The 23,522-nt window shown below is 51.4% G+C and overlaps 3 protein-coding genes across 3 annotated transcripts in view; 2 read left to right on the top strand and 1 right to left on the bottom strand.

The window, feature by feature from the left end:
- Positions 1-5,021, top strand: part of LOC120921620 (T-cell surface antigen CD2-like) — a 43,061-nt gene extending 38,040 nt beyond the window's left edge. Inside the window, exon 6 of the mRNA XM_040334131.1 lies at positions 4,614-5,021. The gene's annotated coding sequence lies outside the window, so the exon portion shown is untranslated. The remainder of the gene's footprint in view (positions 1-4,613) is intronic.
- Positions 5,022-5,484: 463 nt separating this feature from the next.
- Positions 5,485-6,645, bottom strand: LOC120921627 (hornerin-like). Its single transcript, XM_040334140.1, has one exon. The coding sequence runs from the start codon at positions 6,643-6,645 to the stop codon at positions 5,485-5,487; it is 1,161 nt and encodes a 386-aa protein (XP_040190074.1).
- A 9,484-nt stretch (positions 6,646-16,129) lies between these two features.
- LOC120921622 (immunoglobulin superfamily member 3-like) lies at positions 16,130-21,524 on the top strand (the record flags this gene model as incomplete). Its single annotated transcript, XM_040334133.1, is given in 4 exon segments — positions 16,130-16,205; positions 17,171-17,381; positions 17,383-17,531; positions 21,084-21,524. Coding segments are annotated over 4 exon segments (877 nt in total), but the record flags the coding sequence as incomplete, so codon positions are not given.
- Positions 21,525-23,522: the final 1,998 nt, after the last annotated feature.

Here is a 23,522-nt window from a genome sequence, read left to right as displayed (position 1 = left end):
GATCATCTCCAGTATCATGTCTGCAGTCTCTGATCATCTCCTGTACTATGTCTGCAGTCTCTGATCATCTCCTGTATTATGTCTGCAGTCTCTGATCATCTCCTGTACAATGTCTGCAGTCTCTGATCATCTCCTGTACTGTGTCTGCAGTCTCTGATCATCCCCTGTACTATGCCTGCAGTCTCTGATCATCTCCTGTATTATGTCTGCAGTCTCTGATCATCTCCTGTATTATGTCTGCAGTCTCTGACCATCTCCTGTATTATGTCTGCAGTCTCTGATCATCTCCTGTATTATGTCTGCAGTCTCTGATCATCTCCTGTATTATGTCTGCAGTCTCTGATCATCTCCTGTACTATGTCTGCAGTCTCTGATCATCTCCTGTATCATGTCTGCAGTATCTGATCATCTCCTGTATTATGTCTGCAGTCTCTGATCATCTCCTGTATCATGTCTGCAGTCTCTGACCATCTCCTGTATTATGTCTGCAGTCTCTGATCATCTCCTGTACTATGTCTGCAGTCTCTGATCATCTCCTGTATCATGTCTGCAGTCTCTGATCATCTCCTGTACTATGTCTGCAGTCTCTGACCATCTCCTGTATCATGTCTGCAGTCTCTGATCATCTCCTGTACTATGTCTGCAGTCTCTGACCATCTCCTGTACTATGTCTGCAGTCTCTGATCATCTCCTGTATCATGTCTGCAGTCTCTGATCATCTCCTGTATCATGTCTGCAGTCTCTGACCATCTCCTGTACTATGTCTGCAGTCTCTGACCATCTCCTGTATTATGTCCGCAGTCTCTGATCATCTCCTGTATTATGTCTGCAGTCTCTGACCATCTCCTGTACTATGTCTGCAGTCTCTGACCATCTCCTGTACTATGTCTGCAGTCTCTGATCATCTCCTGTACTATGTCTGCAGTCTCTGATCATCTCCTGTATTATGTCTGCAGTCTCTGACCATCTCCTGTATCATGTCTGCAGTCTCTGATCATCTCCTGTATTATGTCTGCAGTCTCTGATCATCTCCTGTACTATGTCTGCAGTCTCTGACCATCTCCTGTATCATGTCTGCAGTCTCTGATCATCTCCTGTATTATGTCTGCAGTCTCTGACCATCTCCTGTATCATGTCTGCAGTCTCTGATCATCTCCTGTATTATGTCTGCAGTCTCTGACCATCTCCTGTATCATGTCTGCAGTCTCTGATCATCTCATGTATTATGTCTGCAGTCTCTGATCATCTCCTGTACTATGTCTGCAGTCTCTGATCATCTCCTGTATTATGTCTGCAGTCTCTGATCATCTCCTGTATCATGTCTGCAGTCTCTGATCATCCCCTGTATTATGTCTGCAGTCTCTGATCATCTCCTGTATTATGTCTGCAGTCTCTGACCATCTCCTGTACTATGTATGCAGTCTCTGACCGTCTCCTGTACTATGTCTGAAGTCTCTGACCGTCTCCTGTACTATGTCTGCAGTCTCTGACCATCTCCTGTGCTATGTATGCAGTCTCTGACCCTCTCCTGTACCATGTCTGCCGTCTCTGACCCTCTCCTGTATTATGTCTGCAGTCTCTAATCATCTCCTGTATCATGTCTGCAGTCTCTGACCCTCTCCTGTATCATGTCTGCAGTCTCTGACCCTCTCCTGTATTATGTCTGCAGTCTCTAATCATCTCCTGTATCATGTCTGCAGTCTCTGATCATCTCCTGTATCATGTCTGCAGTCTCTGACCATCTCCTGTATCATGTCTGCAGTCTCTGATCATCTCCTGTATCATGTGTGCAGTCTCTGACCCTCTCCTGTATTATGTCTGCAGTCTCTAATCATCTCCTGTATCATGTCTGCAGTCTCTGATCATCTCCTGTATCATGTCTGCAGTCTCTGACCATCTCCTGTATCATGTCTGCAGTCTCTGACCCTCTCCTGTATTATGTCTGCAGTCTCTAATCATCTCCTGTATCATGTCTGCAGTCTCTGATCATCTCCTGTATCATGTCTGCAGTCTCTGACCATCTCCTGTATCATGTCTGCAGTCTCTGATCATCTCCTGTATCATGTGTGCAGTCTCTGACCCTCTCCTGTATTATGTCTGCAGTCTCTAATCATCTCCTGTATCATGTCTGCAGTCTCTGATCATCTCCTGTATCATGTCTGCAGTCTCTGACCATCTCCTGTATCATGTCTGCAGTCTCTGACCCTCTCCTGTATTATGTCTGCAGTCTCTAATCATCTCCTGTATCATGTCTGCAGACTCTGATCATCTCCTGTATCATGTCTGCAGTCTCTGATCATCTCCTGTATCATGTCTGCAGTCTCTGACCCTCTCCTGTATCATGTCTGCAGTCTCTGATCATCTCCTGTACTATGTCTGCAGTCTCTGATCATCTCCTGTACTATGTCTGCAGTCTCTGATCATCTCCTGTATCATGTCTGCAGTCTCTGATCATCTCCTGTATTATGTCTGCAGTCTCTGATCATCTCCTGTATCATGTCTGCAGTCTCTGATCATCTCCTGTATTATGTCTGCAGTCTCTGATCATCTCCTGTATCATGTCTGCAGTCTCTGACCCTCTCCTGTATCATGTCTGCAGTCTCTGATCATCTCCTGTACTATGTCTGCAGTCTCTGATCATCTCCTGTACTATGTCTGCAGTCTCTGACCATCTCCTGTACTATGTCTGCAGTCTCTGACCATCTCTTGTATCATGTCTGCAGTCTCTGACCCTCTCCTGTATTATGTCTGCAGTCTCTAATCATCTCCTGTATCATGTCTGCAGTCTCTGATCATCTCATGTACTATGTCTGCAGTCTCTGATCATCTCCTGTATTATGTCTGCAGTCTCTGATCATCTCCTGTATCATGTCTGCAGTCTCTGACCCTCTCCTGTATCATGTCTGCAGTCTCTGATCATCTCCTGTACTATGTCTGCAGTCTCTGATCATCTCCTGTACTATGTCTGCAGTCTCTGACCATCTCCTGTACTATGTCTGCAGTCTCTGACCATCTCTTGTATCATGTCTGCAGTCTCTGACCCTCTCCTGTATTATGTCTGCAGTCTCTAATCATCTCCTGTATCATGTCTGCAGTCTCTGATCATCTCATGTACTATGTCTGCAGTCTCTGATCATCTCCTGTATTATGTCTGCAGTCTCTGATCATCTCCTGTATCATGTCTGCAGTCTCTGACCCTCTCCTGTATCATGTCTGCAGTCTCTGATCATCTCCTGTACTATGTCTGCAGTCTCTGATCATCTCCTGTACTATGTCTGCAGTCTCTGACCATCTCCTGTACTATGTCTGCAGTCTCTGACCATCTCTTGTATCATGTCTGCAGTCTCTGACCCTCTCCTGTATTATGTCTGCAGTCTCTAATCATCTCCTGTATCATGTCTGCAGTCTCTGATCATCTCATGTACTATGTCTGCAGTCTCTGACCATCTCCTGTACTATGTCTGCAGTCTCTGACCCTCTCCTGTATTATGTCTGCAGTCTCTAATCATCTCCTGTATCATGTCTGCAGTCTCTGATCATCTCCTGTATCATGTCTGCAGTCTCTGACCATCTCCTGTATCATGTCTGCAGTCTCTGATCATCTCCTGTATCATGTCTGCAGTCTCTGATCATCTCCTGTATTATGCCTGCAGTCTCTGATCATCTCCTGTATCATGTCTGCAGTCTCTGACCCTCTCCTGTATCATGTCTGCAGTCTCTGATCATCTCCTGTACTATGTCTGCAGTCTCTGACCATCTCCTGTACTATTTCTGCAGTCTCTGACCATCTCTTGTATCATGTCTGCAGTCTCTGACCCTCTCCTGTACCATGTCTTCAGTCTCTGACCCTCTCCTGTATCATGTCTGCAGTCTCTGACCCTCTCCTGTATCATGTCTTCAGTCTCTGACCCTCTCCTGTACCATGTCTTCAGTCTCTGACCCTCTCCTGTACCATGTCTGCAGTCTCTGACCCTCTCCTGTACCATGTCTTCAGTCTCTGACCCTCTCCTGTACTATGTCTTCAGTCTCTGACCCTCTCCTGTACCATGTCTGCAGTCTCTGACCCTCTCCTGTACCATGTCTTCAGTCTCTGACCCTCTCATGTACTATGTCTTCAGTCTCTGACCCTCTCCTGTACCATGTCTGCAGTCTCTGATCATCTCCTGTATTATGTCTGCAGTCTCTGATCATCTCCTGTACTATGTCTGCAGTCTCTGACCATCTCCTGTACTATGTCTGCAGTCTCTGATCATCTCCTGTACTATGTCTGCAGTCTCTGACCATCTCCTCTACTATGTCTGCAGTCTCTGATCATCTCCTGTATTATGTCTGCAGTCTCTGACCCTCTCCTGTACTATGTCTGCAGTCTCTGACCCTCTCCTGTACCATGTCTTCAGTCTCTGACCCTCTCCTGTACTATGTCTTCAGTCTCTGACCCTCTCCTGTACTATGTCTTCAGTCTCTGACCCTCTCCTGTACCATGTCTGCAGTCTCTGACCATCTCCTGTATCATGTCTGCAGTCTCTGATCATCTCCTGTATCATGTCTGCGGTCTCTAGTATGTTATACAGTACAGTGTTCATATAATATAAATTCTTCCCTTTGCTTCACAGGACACCTTGTGGCCATCGGAGAAACTGCAGCTCTCCAACCTCACACTGACTTCCCGCAGACTTCAAGGGATCTTGTAATTCTCCGACCAATCAGAGATCTCCATATGGGACTGGGAATCCTCCACCCCACATCGGAAGATTGGATCTTTCTGCTGCCCCTTTCATTTTCTTAGGATTGTACATAGACAGGAAATAATATATTGTGATGATGTCATACGGATCGGACTGCGATCAAAGACCTTGGACTGTCCTAAAATATTGAATTGGACTGTGACTGTAGGCGTGGCCTCATGGGTTGGGGGTGTGGCCTTGTGGGTTGGGGGTGTGGCCTCATGGGTTGGAGGTGTGGCCTTGTGGGTTGGGGGTGTGGCCTCATGGGTTGGAGGTGTGGCCTTGTGGGTTGGGGGTGTGGCCTCATGGGTTGGAGGTGTGGCCTTGTGGGTTGGGGGTGTGTCCTCATGGGTTGGGGGGGGTGGTCTCATGGGTTGGGGTGTGGCCTCATGGGTTGAAGGTGTGGCCTCATGGGTTGGAGGCGTGGCCTCATGGGTTGGACAATGGCCGCAGCGCATGGACTGGCCGCCGCCCTGAATGTTATATATGAGATATTCTATGAGGGTCTACAGACATTCCTCCAGAGGGGGTCTCAGTGATGGGCGGAGTCTTCTCTCTGGTCTTGCCTTTGGTTTCCCCTTAAAGGTCTCCGACTCCGAGAGGCTGATGGGGGCCACTTTCACTGTGCACATGCTTTCCTGGTCTGGGCTTCCCAGGGGAGACATGTCAGATTTGGGGTCCTCTGTGTTGGGGGTTCACTTAGTTACTTCATATGACAAGTCAGAGGTGGAAATCTCCCACTCTGGGGAATAGTTTGTTATTATTCCTCCGGATTCTGACCGGAGCCTGACCGGATTCTGACCGGAGCCTGACCGGATTCTGACCAGATTCTGACCGGATTCTGACCGGATTCTGACCGGAGCCTGACCGGATTCTGACCAGATTCTGACCGGATTCTGACCGGATTCTGACCGGATTCTGACCGGAGCCTGACCGGATTCTGACCAGATTCTGACCGGATTCTGACCGGAGCCTGACCGGATTCTGACCGGAGCCTGACCGGATTCTGACCGGAGCCTGACCGGAGCCTGACCGGATTCTGACCGGAGTCTGACCGGAGTCTGACCGGAGTCTGACCGGACCCTGACCGGAGTCTGACCGGATTCTGACCGGATTCTGACCGGATTCTGACCAGATTCTGACCGGATTCTGACCGGATTCTGACCGGAGCCTTACCGGATTCTGACCGGATTCTGACCGGATTCTGACCGGAGCCTGACCGGATTCTGACCGGAGTCTGACCGGAGCCTGACCGGAGCCTGACCGGATTCTGACCGGATTCTGACCAGATTCTGACCGGATTCTGACCGGATTCTGACCGGAGCCTGACCGGATTCTGACCGGAGTCTGACCGGAGCCTGACCGGATTCTGACCGGAGCCTGACCGGATTCTGACCAGATTCTGACCAGATTCTGACCGGATTCTGACCTGAGCCTGACCGGATTCTGACCGGAGTCTGACCGGAGCCTGACCGGATTCTGACCGGAGTCTGACCGGACCCTGACCGGACCCTGACCGGATTCTGACCGGAGCCTGACCGGATTCTGACCGGAGTCTGACCGGAGTCTGACCGGACCCTGACCGGAGTCTGACCGGATTCTGACCGGACCCTGACCGGAGTCTGACCGGAGCCTGACCGGAGTCTGACCGGATTCTGACCGGAGCCTGACCGGATTCTGACCGGACCCTGACCGGAGTCTGACCGGATTCTGACCGGACCCTGACCGGAGTCTGACCGGACCCTGACCGGAGTCTGACCGGATTCTGACCGGACCCTGACCGGAGTCTGACCGGAGCCTGACCGGAGTCTGACCGGATTCTGACCGGAGCCTGACCGGATTCTGACCGGAGTCTGACCGGAGCCTTACAAGATGTCAGTCTATCAACGGTGATAACCTGATGGACTTCAGAGGAGAACATAAAGACAATTGTGCTTCAATCTACGCTGCTTTACTCCACTTTGCACCATTCCAGTCTGCTCTACTCCACTCCGCACTACTCTACTTACTCCACATTACTCTACTCCACTCTTCTCCACATTACTGCTCTTTATTGCGCTTTACTCCGCAGTACTCCACATTACTCCACTCTACTCCACTTTACTCCACATTACTCCACATTACTCCACTTTACTCCACATTACTCCACTCTACTCCACTTTACTCCACATTACTCCACATTACTCCACTTTACTCCACATTACTCCACTCTACTCCACATTACTCCACATTACTTCACTCTACTCCACATTACTCCACATTACTCCACATTACTTCACTCTACTCCACATTACTCCACATTACTTCACTCTACTCTACATTACTCCACATTACTTCACTCTCCTCTACATTACTCCACATTACTTCACTCTACTCCACATTACTTCACTCTACTCCACATTACTCCACTCTACTCCACATTACTTCACTTTAATCTGCTCTACTCTACATTACTCCACTCTACTCCTAGCTAGTATGAACAGTGTTGCAGGATCACAAGCTGAGACGTGAGGTGGAGCTTCCAACCCCCCAAATTCCTCACAGCCCCGCCTCCTCCGCTGACACGCTCCAATCCAGATCATATAATGTAATCAGTTTTCTGGGTCATGTGAAATCTGATTGGATGGGGACCATTGGTGTGCGCAGCCTATTGGATTAGAGTGTGCACCCCAAGGCACTAACACACGTGCGTGTATATCAGGAGGGCAGTGGATGGTATCAGTCGTTTTTAATTATTTTCTTCCATTTTTACAATATTCTTTTTAATTAAATGTTGCTATTTTTAGGACCCCCGTTGTGGGGCTTTGGTGAAATATCAGGGGTCTAAACAAACCCCTGATTTTTTATTTTTGAGACAAAGAAACTGAGGAGAGAGATTGCCCATTTCCTTTCTTTGCAGCCTGCAGTAAACATAGTTTATTACGCTTCAGTTAAGAATGAAGGAGCTACCGAACAGATCACTCACTGTGTTCATTCAGAAGAGGAAGGGGTTGGTTAATTAAATATTTACCAGCCACTTCCCCCACTCCTGAGAAGAGAGGAGGGAAGCTAGCAGCACTGCAGGAGGGAGACGGGAAGCAGGGGGAATCTGCACCACGCGGGGTGATTAGGGTGTGCCCAGGCACACTCGGCACACCCTGTGCACATGCCTATGACGGGGACGTACACTAATGGATAAGCGCTATAATGTCGCCCATTGTAGTCGGTGGGATGGTACAATCAGAGTCTTCATCGGCCAATCAGAGTATTTTTATAATGCTGTGTGATGATTGTAGGAAACATTTGCTGTTCCATATTTCACCTGTAGGGGGCCCCATCTATCCCATGTGAAGACTCCTCTCCGGATCTCCCCATCAGAGGAACTGTTTTCATTAAATGGGGTCCAGAAATATCCCGAGAAACCTCAACGAGCAAATCTCCGGACCGATACCGACCCGCCATCTGTCCAATCAGATCTTCATCAATAAATGTATTTATATATCGCCAATACGAGTCCTGACTTTATATTGCCCCCCCCCCCCCCCGCATCACTCACCATTACTACAATACATTTATATGGCTCTGACAGTGCTGTACAGAGATCACTGAGCCAATCACATCAGTCTCTGCACCAGAGGAGCTTACACTCTAATGTCCCCTCCCCCACAGTCACACACTATGGGAGGGACAGGTGGTGGAGGGGGGGACAGGTGGAGGGGGGACAGGTGAAGGGGGGACAGGCAGAGGTGGTGGGGGGGACAGGTGAAAGTGGTGGGGGGTGGACAGGTAGAGGTGGTGGGGGGACAGGTGGAGGTGGTGGGGGGACATGTGGGGAGGGGGGAGCAGGTGGGGGGGATAGGTGGTGGAGGGGGGACAGGTGGAGGTGGTGGGGGGACAGGTAGAGGTGGTGGGGGGACAGGTGGTGGGGGGACAGGTAGAGGTGGTGAGGGGGAGGGGGGGGCAGGTGGTGGTGGGAGGACAGGTGGAGGTGGGGAGGGGAGACAGGTAGAGGTGGTGGGAGGACAGGTGGAGGTGGGGAGGGGGGAGCAGGTGGGGGGGATAGGTGGTGGAGGGGGGACAGGTGGAGGTGGTGGGGGGACAGGTAGAGGTGGTGGGGGGACAGGTGGAGGTGGTGAGGGGGAGGGGGGGGCAGGTGGTGGTGGGAGGACAGGTGGGGAGGGGGGACAGGTAGAGGTGGTGGGAGGACAGGTGGAGGTGGGGAGGGGGGACAGGTAGAGGTGGTGGGGGGACAGGTGGAGGTGGTGGGGAGGGGGGGACAGGTAGAGGTGGTGGGGGGACAGGTGGAGGTGGTGGGGGTGGACAGGTAGAGGTGGTGGGAGGGGAGGTGGTGGGGGGGACATGTGGTGGAGGTGGGGAGGGGGGACAGGTGGAGGTGGTGGGGGGGGACAGGTGGTGGAAGGGGGACAGGTGAAGGTGGTGGGGGGGCAGGTAGAGGTGGTGGGGGGATAGGTGGAAGTGGTGGGGCGTGGACAGGTGGGGAGGGGGGGCAGGTAGAGGTGGAGTTGTGGGGGGTACAGGTAGAGGTGTTGGTGGGGGGACAGGTAGAGGTGGTGGGGGAGGGATACAGGTGGAGGTGGTGGGGAGTGATACAGGTGGAGGGGGGGACAGGTAAAGGTGGTGGGGGGTGGACAGGTGGAGGTGGGGGGGGCAGGTAGAGGTGGTGGTGGGGGGGACATATGGAGGTGGTGGTGGGGGGACAGGTGGAGGTGGTGGGGGAGGGATACAGGTGGAGGTGGTGGGGGACAGGTAGAGGTGGTGGGGGGGAGGGATACAGGAAGAGGTGGTGGGGGGACAGGTGGGGAGGGGGGACAGGTAGAGGTGGTGGTGGGGGGACAGGTAGAGGTGGTGGGGGGGAGGGATACAGGAAGAGGTGGTGGGGGGACAGGTGGGGAGGGGGGACAGGTAGAGGTGGTGGTGGGGGGACAGGTAGAGGTGGTGGGGGGGGAGGGATACAGGAAGAGGTGGTGGGGAGGGGGGACAGGTAGAGGTGGTGGTGGGGGGACATGTAGAGGTGGTGGGGGGAGGGATACAGGTGGTGGAGGGGGGACAGGTAGAGGTGGTGGAGGGGGGGACAGGTAGAGGTGGTGGGGGGGGGACAGGTGGAGGTGGGACAGGTGGAGGGTGGTGGGGGGACAGGTAGAGGTGGTAGCGAGGGATAAAGGTGGAGGGTGGGGGGAGGACAGGTGGAGGGTGGGGGGATACAGGTGGAGGTGGGGGGACATGTAGAGGTGGTGGTGGGGGGGGGACAGGTAGAGGTGGTGGTGGGGGGACAGGTTGAGGTGGTGGTTGTGGGGACAGGTAGAGGTGGTGGTGGGGGGACAGGTGGAGGTGGTGGGGGGACAGGTGGAGGTGGTGGGGGAGGGATACAGGTGGAGTTGGGGGGGGACAGGTGGAGGTGGTGGGGGGGGGATACAGGTGGAGGTGGGGGGGACAGGTGGAGGTGGTGGGGGGGGGATACAGGTGGAGGTGGTGGTGGGGGGACAGGTGGGGGTGGGGAGGGGGGTAGAGGTGGTGGTGGGGGGACAGGTGGTGGTGGGGGGACAGGTGGAGGTGGGGAGGGGGGGACAGGTAGAGGTGGTGGTGGTGGGGGGGACAGGTAGAGGTGGTGGTGGGGGGGACAGGTGGAGGTGGGGAGGGGGGGACAGGTAGAGGTGGTGGTGGGGTGGGGGGGACAGGTGGAGGTGGTGGGGGGGACAGGTGGAGGTGGGGAGGGGGGACAGGTAGAGGTGGTGGTGGGGAGGGGGGGACAGGTGGAGGTGGTGGGGGGACAGGTAGAGGTGGTGGGGGGAGGGATACAGGTGGAGGTGGTGGGGGGAGGGATACAGGTGGAGGTGGTGGGGGGAGGGGGACAGGTGGTGGGGGGGACAGGTGGAGGGTGGGGGGGGACAGGTGAAGGTGGGGGGGGAGGGATACAGATGGAGGTGGTGGGGGGAGGGACAAGTGGAGGGTGAGGGGGGGGGGTGATGAGGTTATTATGAAGCTGTAATCTCTCTTATTGTTCTCATCACAATGCTGGACCCAAGAGCTGACCATCAGGATCCCGGAGAGATACACATACAATAGTCACCTTCATTGTCCAATCACAGCGGCCATTCTCCTCTTATCACCTCTGATAGGACAGATAATACAATATTATGTGACATCATCGTCTCTGTTAACCCTTCACTGGGCGAACCTTTACAAGGATCAAGTGTGAGCAAAGTCATTCAATCTACAGGAAGAGATATGGGGGTCTTCCTCTGTACAGGAACATATATGGGGGTCTTCTCCTGTACAGGAACAGATATGGGGTTCTTCTCCTGTACAGGAACAGATATGGGGGTCTTCCTCTGTACAGGAACAGATATGGGGGTCTTCTCCTGTACAGGAACATATATGGGGGTCTTCCTCTGTACAGGAACAGATATGGGGGTCTTCCCCTGTACAGGAACAGATATGGGGGTCTTCTCCTGTACAGGAACAGATATGGGGGTCTTCCTCTGTACAGGAACAGATATGGGGGTCTTCTCCTGTACAGGAACAGATATGGGGGTCTTCCCCTGTACAGGAACAGATATGGGGGTCTTCTCCTGTACAGGAACAGATATGGGGGTCTTCTCCTGTACAGTAACAGATATGGGGGTCTTCTCCTGTACAGGAACAGATATGGGGGTCTTCCCCTGTACAGGAACAGATATGGGGGTCTTCTCCTGTACAGGAACATATATGGGGGTCTTCCTCTGTACAGGAACAGAGATGGGGGTCTTCCCCTGTACAGGAACAGATATGGGGGTCTTCCTCTGTACATGAACAGATATGGGGGTCTTCCCCTGTACAGGAACAGATATGGGGGTCTTCCCCTGTACAGGAAAAGATATGGGGGTCTTCCCCTGTACAGGAAGAGATATGGGGGTCTTCCCATGTACAGGAACATATATGGGGGTCTTCTCCTGTACAGGAACAGATATGGGGGTCTTCCTCTGTACAGGAACAGATATGGGGGTCTTCCCATGTACAGGAACATATATGGGGGTCTTCCCCTGTACAGGAACAGATATGGGGGTCTTCCCCTGTACAGGAACAGATATGGGGGTCTTCCCCTGTACAGGAACAGATATGGGGGTCTTCCCCTGTACAGGAACATATATGGGGGTCTTCCCCTGTACAGGAACAGATATGGGGGTCTTCCTCTGTACATGAACAGATATGGGGGTCTTCTCCTGTACATGAACAGATATGGGGGTCTTCCCCAGTACAGGAACAGATATGGGGTCTTCCTCTGTACAGGAACAGATATGGGGGTCTTCCCCAGTACAGGAACAGATATGGGGGTCTTCCCCTGTACAGGAACAGATATGGGGGTCTTCCCCTGTACCGGAACAGATATGGGGGTCTTCTCCGGTACAAGAACAGATATGGGGGTCTTCCTCTGTACAGTAACAGATATGGGGGTCTTCTCCTGTACAGGAACAGATATGGGGGTCTTCCTCTGTACATGAACAGATATGGGGGTCTTCTCCTGTACAGGAACAGATATGGGGGTCTTCCTCTGTACATGAACAGATATGGGGGTCTTCCTTTGTACATGAACAGATATGGGGGTCTTCCCCAGTACAGGAAGAGATATGGGGGTCTTCCCCTGTACAGGAACAGATATGGGGGTCTTCCCCTGTACAGGAACAGATATGGGGGTCTTCTCCTGTACAGGAACAGATATGGGGGTCTTCCTCTGTACAGGAACAGATATGGGGGTCTTCCCCTGTACCGGAACAGATATGGGGGTCTTCCTCTGTACAGGAACAGATATGGGGGTCTTCCCCTGTACAGGAACAGATATGGGGGTCTTCCCCTGTACAGGAACAGATATGGGGGTCTTCCCCTGTACAGGAACAGATATGGGGGTCTTCCTCTGTACAGGATCAGATATGGGGGTCTACCTCTGTACAGGAACAGATATGGGGGTCTTCTCCTGTACAGGAACAGATATGGGGGTCTTCTCCTGTACAGGAACAGATATGGGGGGTCTTCCCCTGTACAGGAACAGATATGGGGGTCTTCCCCTGTACAGGAACAGATATGGGGGTCTTCCCCTGTACAGGAACAGAGATGGGGGTCTTCCCCTGTACAGGAACAGATATGGGGTCTTCCCCTGTACTGGAACAGATATGGGGGTCTCCATCTTTACAGGAAGAGATATGGAGGTCTTCTCCTGTACAGGAACAGATATGGGGGTCTTCTCCTGTACAGGAACAGATATGGGGGTCTTCCCCTGTACAGGAACAGATATGGGGGTCTTCCCCTGTACAGGAACATATATGGGGGTCTTCCCCTGTACAGGAACATATATGGGGGTCTCCCCTGTACAGGAACAGATATGGGGTCTTCCTCTGTACAGGAACAGATATGGGGGTCTTCCTCTGTACAGGAACAGATATGGGGGTCTTCTCCTGTACAGGAACAGATATGGGGGTCTTCCTCTGTACAGGAACAGATATGGGGGTCTTCCTCTGTACAGGAACAGATATGGGGGTCTTCCTCTGTACAGGAACAGATATGGGGGTCTTCCCCTGTACAGGAACAGATGTGGGGGTCTTCTCCTGTACAGGAACATATATGGGGGTCTTCCTCTGTACAGGAACATATATGGGGGTCTTCCTCTGTATAGGAACAGAGATGGGGGTCTTCCCCTGTACAGTAACAGATATGGGGGTCTTCTCCTGTACAGGAACAGATATGGGGGTCTTCCCCTGTACAGGAAGAGATATGGGGGTCAGGACACTGTACAGGAACAGATATGGGGGTCTTCTCCTGTACAGGAACAGAGATGGGGGTCTTCCCCTGTACAGGAACAGATATGGGGGTCTTCCTCTGTACAGGAACAGATATGGGGGTCTTCCCCTGTACAGGAACAGATATGGGGGTCTTCCTCTGTACAGGAAGAGATATGGGGGTCAGGACACTGTACAGGAACAGATATGGGGGTCTTCCCCTGTACAGGAACAGATATGGGGGTCTCCATCTTTACAGGTACAGATATGGGGGTCTTCTCCTGTACAGGAACAGATATGGGGGTCTTCCCCTGTACAGGAACAGATATGGGGGTCTTCCCCTGTACAGGAACAGATATGGGGGGTCTTCTCCTGTACAGGAACAGATATGGGGGTCTTCTCCTGTACAGGAACAGATATGGGGGTCTTCCCCTGTACAGGAACAGATATGGGGGTCTTCCCCTGTACAGGAACAGATATGGGGGGTCTTCTCCTGTACAGGAACAGATATGGGGGTCTTCTCCTGTACAGGAACAGATATGGGGGTCTTCTCCTGTACAGGAACAGATATGGGGGTCTTCCCCTGTACAGGAACAGATATGGGGGTCTTCCCCTGTACAGGAACAGATATGGGGGTCTTCCTCTGTACAGGAACAGATATGGGGGTCTTCCCATGTACAGGAACAGATATGGGGGTCTTCTCCTGTACAGGAACAGATATGGGGGTCTTCTCTGTACAGGAACAGAGATGGGGGTCTTCTCCTGTACAGGAACAGAGATGGGGGTCTTCCTCTGTACAGGAACAGATATGGGGGTCTTCCCCTGTACAGGAACATATATGGGGGTCTTCTCCTCCACAGGAAGAGATATGGGGGTCTTCCTCTGTACAGGAAGAGATATGGGGGTCTTCCTCTGTACAGGAACAGAGATGGGGGACAGGACACTGTACAGCTGAAGTCAGTTGTATAGGAGGATGGGGGTGGGCAGTAGTAGGAGGAATTGCCCCTCTGCCCCTCCCTAATCCCATCACTCAGCTCTGGACACAATAAATCTCAGAGGCATTCAGAATCAGCAAAACCACAACCACGATGTACCCCCGAGAGAGAGACCCCCGCACCTGGCTGCTAGCTACTACACTGCTCTACTACACAGGTAATTACCACCCCTTTCTATATGGCTCTAATACACAGATAATTATTGCCCCATGTATGGGAAAAGATATGGGGGTCTTCTCCTGTACAGGAACTAACATGGGGGTCTTCCTCTGTACAGGAACAGATATGGGGGTCTTCTCCTGTACAGGAACAGATATGGGGGTCTTCCCCTGTACAGGAACATATATGGGGGTCTTCCCCTGTACAGGAACAGATATGGGGGTCTCCCCTGTACAGGAACAGATATGGGGTCTTCCTCTGTACAGGAACAGATATGGGGGTCTTCCTCTGTACAGGAACAGATATGGGGGTCTTCTCCTGTACAGGAACAGATATGGGGGTCTTCCTCTGTACAGGAACAGATATGGGGGTCTTCCTCTGTACAGGAACAGATATGGGGGTCTTCCTCTGTACAGGAACAGATATGGGGGTCTTCCCCTGTACAGGAACAGATGTGGGGGTCTTCTCCTGTACAGGAACATATATGGGGGTCTTCCTCTGTACAGGAACATATATGGGGGTCTTCCTCTGTACAGGAACAGATATGGGGGTCTTCCCATGTACAGGAACATATATGGGGGTCTTCCCCTGTACAGGAACAGATATGGGGGGTCTTCCCCTGTACAGGAACAGATATTGGGGTCTTCCCTGTACAGGAACATATATGGGGGTCTTCTCCTGTACAGGAACAGATATGGGGGTCTTCCCCTGTACAGGAACAGATATGGGGGTCTTCTCCTGTACAGGAAGAGATATGGGGGTCTTCTCCTGTACAGGAAAAGATATGGGGGTCTCCCCTGTACAGGAACAGATATGGGGGTCTTCTCCTGTACAGGAACAGATATGGGGGTCTTCCCCTGTACAGGAAGAGATATGGGGGTCTTCACCTGTACAGGAACAGATATGGGGGGTCTTCTCCTGTACAGGAAGAGATATGGGGGTCTTCCCCTGTACAGGAACAGATATGGGGGTCTTCTCCTGTACAGTAACAGATATGGGGGTCTTCTCCTGTACAGGAACAGATATGGGGGTCTTCTCCTGTACAGGAACAGATATGGGGGTCTTCTCCTGTACAGGAAGAGATATGGGGGTCTCCCCTGTACAGGAACAGATATGGGGGTCTTCTCCTGTACAGGAACAGATATGGGGGTCTTCCCCTGTACAGGAAGAGATATGGGGGTCTTCCCCTGTACAGGAACAGATATGGGGGGTCTTCTCCTGTACAGGAACAGATATGGGGGTCTTCTCCTGTACAGGAACAGATATGGGGGTCTTCTCCTGTACAGGAACAGATATGGGGGTCTTCCCCTGTACAGGAACAGATATGGGGGTCTTCCCCTGTACAGGAACATATATGGGGGTCTTCCTCTGTACAGGAACAGATATGGGGGTCTTCCCATGTACAGGAAGAGATATGGGGGTCTTCTCCTGTACAGGAACAGATATGGGGGTCTTCCTCTGTACAGGAACAGATATGGGGGTCTTCCCCTGTACAGGAACTAACATGGGGGTCTTCCCCTGTACAGGAACAGATATGGGGGTCTTCCTCTGTACAGGAACAGATATGGGGGTCTTCCACTGTACAGGAACAGATATGGGGGTCTTCTCCTGTACAGGAACAGATATGGGGGTCTTCTTCTGTACAGGAACAGATATGGGGGTCTCCCCTGTACAGGAACAGATATGGAGGTCTTCTTCTGTACAGGAACAGATATGGGGGTCTCCCCTGTACAGGAACAGATATGGGGGTCTTCCTCTGTACAGGAACAGATATGGGGGTCTTCCCCTGTACAGGAACTAACATGGGGGTCTTCCCCTGTACAGGACAGATATGGGGGTCTTCCTCTGTACAGGAACAGATATGGGGGTCTCCCCTGTACAGGAACAGATATGGGGGTCTTCTCCTGTACAGGAACAGATATGGGGGTCTTCTTCTGTACAGGAACAGATATGGGGGTCTTCTCCTGTACAGGAACAGATATGGGAGTCTTCTCCTGTACACGAACATATATGGGGGGTCTTCCCCTGTACAGGAAAAGATATGGGGGTGCAGGACCCTGTATAGGTGGAGATATGGGGGTGCAGGACCCTGTAGAGGTGGAGATATGGGGGTGCAGGACCCTGTAGAGGTAGAGATATGGGGGTGCAGGACCCTGTAGAGGTGGAGATATGGGGGTGCAGGACCCTGTAGAGGTGGAGATATGGGGGTGCAGGACCCTGTAGAGGTGGAGATATGGGGGTGCAGGACCCTGTAGAGGTGGAGATATGGGGGTGCAGGACCCTGTAGGGGTGGAGATATGGGGGTGCAGGACCCTGTAGAGGTGGAGATATGGGGGTGCAGGACCCTGTAGAGGTGGAGATATGGGGGTGCAGGACCCTGTAGAGCTGGAGATATGGGGGTGCAGGACCCTGTACAGGAGGAGATATGGGGGTGTAGGACCCTGTAGAGGTGGAGGTGTAGTAGGATGGAGGTGATCATATGTACACAGGAGGTCTCTCCCCCTTCTATACTGTTCTATCACACTGTTCTCTTTCCCTCCTGCAGGTGGCGCTGTCTCCCACCTCCTCCGTGTGGCCCCTGGGCCCCTGTTCCGCACAGAGGGCTCCTCAGTCTTCCTCTGGTGTAATGCCAGTGGTCTCTCAGTGGGGGCCTTTGAGTGGTCGGTGTTCCAGGAACATTCCCCCCGGAGAAAGCTGCAGATTGTCAGCTCTGCGGACCCCGACTTCTCCTACGCCATCTTCCAGGAGGGGCAAGAGGGAGATCTACCTGGAAAGGGTGGGAGAGGACCTCGCCCGCCTCCATATCACCCACCTGAGGGCACAGGATGCTGGGGAGTATGAATGTTACACCCCAAACCCCACCCACAGGTACCACGGGGCGTACAGCGCCAGCGTCACCCTAAAAGGTAAGTACATCAACCTACCTACCCTTCATATCCTTCTATAATACCCCCAACCTGACATCTGCCCTCCAAATTATACCCCAAACCCCACCCACAGGTACCACGGGGCGTACAGCGCCAGCGTCACCCTAAAAGGTAAGTACATCAACCTACCTACCCTTCATATCCTTCTATAATACCCCCCCAACCTGATATCTGCCCTCCCATTATACCCCAACTGTACCCCCCATCCTGATATCTACCCTTCCATTATACCCCAACTGTACCCCCATCCTGATATCTATCCTCCCATTATACCCCAACTGTACCCCCCATCCTGATATCTGCCCTTCCATTATACCCCAACTGTACCCCACATCCTGATTATACCCCAACTGTACTCCACATCCTGATATCTACCCTTCCATTATACCCCAACTGTACCCCACATCCTGATATCTGCCCTCCCATTATACCCCAACTGTACCCCACATCCTGATATCTGCCCTTCCATTATACCCCAACTGTACCCCACATCCTGATATCTGCCCTCCCATTATACCCCATCTGTACCCCCCATCCTGATATCTACCCCTCCCATTATACCCCAACTGTACCCCACATCCTGATATCTACCCTTCCATTATACCCCAACTGTACCCCACATCCTGATTATACCCCAACTGTACCCCACATCCTGATATCTGCCCTCCCATTATACCCCAACTGTACCCCACATCCTGATATCTACTCTTCCATTATACCCCAACTGTACCCCACATCCTGATTATGCCCCAACTGTACCCCACATCCTGATATCTACCCTTCCATTATACCCCAACTGTTCCCCACAACCTGATATCTACTCTTCCATTATACCCCAACTGTACCCCACATCCTGATATCTACCCCTCCATTATACCCCAACGGTATCCCACATCCTGATATCTACTCTTCCATTATACCCCAACTGTACCCTACATCCTGATTATACCCCAACTGTACCCCACATCCTGATTATACCCCAACTGTACCACACATCCTGATATCTACCCTTCCATTATACCCCAACTGTACCCCACATCCTGATATCTACCCCTCCATTATACCCCAACTGTACCCCACATCCTGATATCTACTCTTCCATTATACCCCAACTGTACCCCACATCCTGATATCTACCCCTCCATTATACCCCAACTGTACCCCACATCCTGATATCTACTCTTCCATTATACCCCAACTGTACCCCACATCCTGATATCTGCCCTCCCATAATACCCCAACTGTACCCCACATCCTGATATCTGCCCTCCCATTATACCCCAAATGTACCCCACATCCTGATATCTACTCTTCCATTATACCCCAACTGTACCCCACATCCTGATATCTGCCCTCCCATAATACCCCAACTGTACCCCACATCCTGATATCTGCCCTCCCATTATACCCCAACTGTACCCCACATCCTGATATCTACCCTTCCATTATACCCCAACTGTACCCCACATCCTGATATCTACTCTTCCATTATACCCCAACTGTACTCCACATCCTGATTATACCCCAACTGTAGCCCACATCCTGATATCTACCCTTCCATTATACCCCAACTGTATCCCACATCTTGATTATACCCCAACTGTACCCCACATCCTGATATCTACTCTTCCATTATACCCCAACTGTACCCCACATCCTGATATCTACCCCTCCATTATACCCCAACTGTACTCCACATCCTGATATCTACTCTTCCATTATACGCCAACTGTACCCCACATCCTGATTATACCCCGACTGTACCCCACATCCTGATATCTACTCTTCCATTATACCCCAACTGTACCCCACATCCTGATTATACCCCAACTGTACCACACATCCTGATATCTACCCTTCCATTATACCCCAACTGTTCCCCACAACCTGATATCTACTCTTCCATTATACCCCAACTGTACCCCACATCCTGATATCTACCCTTCCATTATACCCCAACTGTACCCCACATCCTGATATCTACCCTTCCATTATACCCCAACTGTTCCCCACAACCTGATATCTACTCTTCCATTATACCCCAACTGTACCCCACATCCTGATATCTACCCTTCCATTATACCCCAACTGTACCCCACATCCTGATATCTGCCCTCCCATTATACCCCAACTGTACCCCACATCCTGATATCTGCCCCTCCATTATACCCCAACTGTACCCCACATCCTGATATCTGCCCTCCCATTATACCCCAACTGTACCCCACATCCTGATATCTGCCCCTCCATTATACCCCAACTGTACCCCACATCCTGATTATACCCCGACTGTACCCCACATCCTGATATCTACCCTTTCATTATACCCCAACTTTACCCCCCATCCTGATATCTACCCTTCCATTATACCCCAACTGCACCCCACATCCTGATATCTGCCCTCCCATTATACCCCCAACTGTACCCCACATCCTGATTATACCCCAACTGTACTCCACGTCCTGATATCTACTCTTCCATTATACCCCAACTGTACCACACATCTTGATTATACCCCAACTGTACCCCACATCCTGATATCTACCCTTCCATTATACCCCAACTGTACCCCACATCCTGATTATACCCCAACTGTACCCCACATCCTGATATCTGCCCTTCTATTATGCCCCAACTGTACCCCACATCCTAATATCTACCCTTCCATTACACCCCAACTGTACCCCACATCCTGATATCTACCCTTCCATTATACCCCAACTGTACCCCACATCCTGATATATACCCTCCCATTATACCCCAACTGTACCCCACATCCTGATTATACCCCAACTGTACCCCACATCCTGATTATACCCCGACTGTACCCCACATCCTGATATCTACCCTTCCATTATACCCCAACTGTACCCCACATCCTGATATCTACCCTTCCATTATACCCCAACTGTACCCCACATCCTGATTATACCCCGACTGTACCCCACATCCTGATATCTACCCTTCCATTATAACCCAACTGTACCCCACATCCTGATTATACCCCAACTGTACCCCACATCCTGATTATACCCCGACTGTACCCCACATCCTGATTATACCCCGACTGTACCCCACATCCTGATTATCCCCCGACTGTACCCCACATCCTGATATCTACTCTTCCATTATACCCCAACTGTACCCCACATCCTGATTATAGCCCGACTGTACCCCACATCCTGATATCTACTCTTCCATTATACCCCAACTGTATCCCACATCCTGATTATAGCCCGACTGTACCCCACATCCTGATTATACCCCAACTGTACCCCACATCCTGATATCTTCACATTACAACCCATGGTATCCCAATTTATATCTGCCTTTTAATATACCTCACTGTACCCCAAATCTCGAAATCCAATCTCTTCTATTATACCCCCACTGTACCCCAATTCCTGATATCTATCCTTCTATTATACCATAAGTGTACCCCAAATATCACTATGTACCCTTCCATTATACCCCTACCTACTGTACCCCAAATCTTCCTGATATTTAGAATTCTTGGTGTTCTTTCTGCAGTGATCCCGGCCTTGCTGCGAGTCTCCGTGCTCTCACCCCAGGAGCTTACACTCCATGAGGATGACCCCCTGAGGATGGTATGTGAAGTCTCCTCCAGCCGGGCACAGCACACCCACTTCTCCATCACCTGGTACAGGGAGGAGTCAGACTCTACCCAGCCCCTCATCAGCCTCTCCAAGCTCTCCGTCGTATCCACAGGACCTCCCTTCCAGGACCGTCACCTGGCCGGCCAACTTCGTCTGGAGAAAGTGTCACCCGTCTGGTATCAGCTGACCATGCCCAGCCTGCAGCCCACTGACCAGGCCAAGTACCACTGCCAGGCCACCGAGTGGATCCAAGACCCGGATGGGACCTGGTACCCGCTGACCACCACGAGGAGCCAGGCCATTCGAGTCTTCGTCCGGTCATCGTCAGGGACCCTGCTGATGGAGCGAGCGCCAGGTAAGGAAACTTCATCAGGGGAGGAGGTCAGGGGCCCCGCTGTCTATGGGGGCCAAGGAGAGTCGGGACCAAGGCTGAGGGCCAATTTTACCATAAATTCCACCCAAATTTCCAAGTTTGAATTCAGGGGGATCATTCCATGGCCATTGGTGGCCCTTCATCAGGGGAGGAGGTCAGGGACCCTGCTGATGGAGCGAGCGCCAGGTAAGGAAACTTCATCAGAGGAGGAGGTCAGGGGCCCCGCTGTCTATGGGGGCCAAGGAGAGTCGGGACCAGGGCTGAGGGCCAATTTCACGAGAAATTCCACCCAAATTTCCAAGTTTGAATTCAGGGGGATCATTCGATGGCCATTGGTGGCCCTTCATCAGGATGCTAGGCAAGTTTTAGCCACCTAATTGGCGTGAGGGACGGGACCCCCCCCCCCCCCCCTCCCGAAACTGAGTGTTCTTCCACCCCATTGGCTAAAATCCAACTCAAAAATTCAAGGGCCAGATTCACAGTTGAAATACGCCGGCGTATTTTCAAATTTGCCGCATCGTAGCGTTGTTTTGAATCCTCAAAACAAGTTACGACGGCTTTAGGCTCCGATCCGACAGGCGTACGCCTTCAGATCGTAGGTGTAATTCTCCGGCGCCCGCTGGGTGGAGTTCGCGTCGTTTTCCTGCGTCGGGTATGCAAATTAGATGTTTACGGCGATCCACGAAGGTACGCGCGTTCGTCGCATTCGCTTAGTCGGCTTTTCCCGTCGCAAAGTTACGAGTCCTCTTTAGGTGGTGTAAAATTACACCATCCATGTTAAAGTATGGCCGTCGTTCCCGCGTCGAATTTTAAAATTTTTTTTTTTTGCGTAAGATGTCCGGGAATACGAAACGACGTAACGCACGTCGCCGTTCAAAAAATACGTTGGGGCGCCATAATTTTGCGCAAAGCACGGCGGGAAATTTCCTAACGGAGCATGCGCAGAACGTTCGGCGCGGGAGCGTGCCTAATTTAAATGATACACGCCGGACTTAGGCGGGCTTGCACCGGACGGATTTACGTTACGCCGCCGCAAGTTTAGAGGCAAGTGCTTTGTGAATCAATCACTTGCGCTGAAAACTTGCAGCGGCGTAACGTAAATGAGTTACGTTACGCCGGAGCGCAGCTATGTGAATCTGGCCCCAAGTTCGTAAAAAAAAATGATTGAATTCTAAAGAATTTTAATTGAAGCAAAGGTCCGCCTCCCTCGTCGCAGGTCCTGGCTGTCAGGGCCCAATCACCACCTTCGTGTTTTGATGTATAAAAAAAATAGGTGGAAATTCATTTTATCAGTTCATAATTAATCCGAGAATTAAATTTAATGCACCGATGAAGAAATTAGGTATTTTATGGGGTAAACGCGTAGGGGGGGTCTATTTATAAACATTCGCTCAGCGACCACGAATAATCCCGCGTGTTGCCTAATACGTCTATTTCCTATCATTGTCATCGCCATCTAGTGGCCATAATGCAGTATTGTCTTTTACCTAAATCAAGGAAAAATACCGAATTATGGCCACTAGGGGGAGCTAACAATCATAGAAAATAAATGTATTCGGCAGATGTTCACACAGCATTGTTTTTTTTATTTTTTTAAAAGACAAAAGCACGGAGGGGGGGGCATGATGTCACAGGTGTGATGTCACTGTGCTTTCTGATGATCTATTATGTCGGTAACGATCTGTGATGTGATTGCAGATGTGATGTCAGCAGTCCGCAGTGCAGCAACGAGGAACGAGCCGCCCCGGATGTTCTTTCCTTTCCTGGTACTGCTCCCTCTAGTGGTCTGGACTGTGCACTACAATGAGTTGATCCTCCTATTGCTCCCTCCGGTGGTCTGAACTGTGTACTACAGCAAGCTATTACTGTTATAGTGCCCCCATTGGTCTCAACTGTATACTACAACAAGCTATTACTGTTATTGCTCCCTCTAGTGGTCTGGACAGTGCATAAAAAGCTGTTATTGCTCCCTCTAGTGGT

Source organism: Rana temporaria (genome assembly GCF_905171775.1).
Source record: "Rana temporaria chromosome 2 unlocalized genomic scaffold, aRanTem1.1 chr2j, whole genome shotgun sequence".
Lineage (NCBI taxonomy): Eukaryota > Metazoa > Chordata > Amphibia > Anura > Ranidae > Rana > Rana temporaria.
The sequence above is the reverse complement of the archived record's forward strand: the minus strand, read 5'-3'. Positions and strand labels throughout refer to the sequence as shown.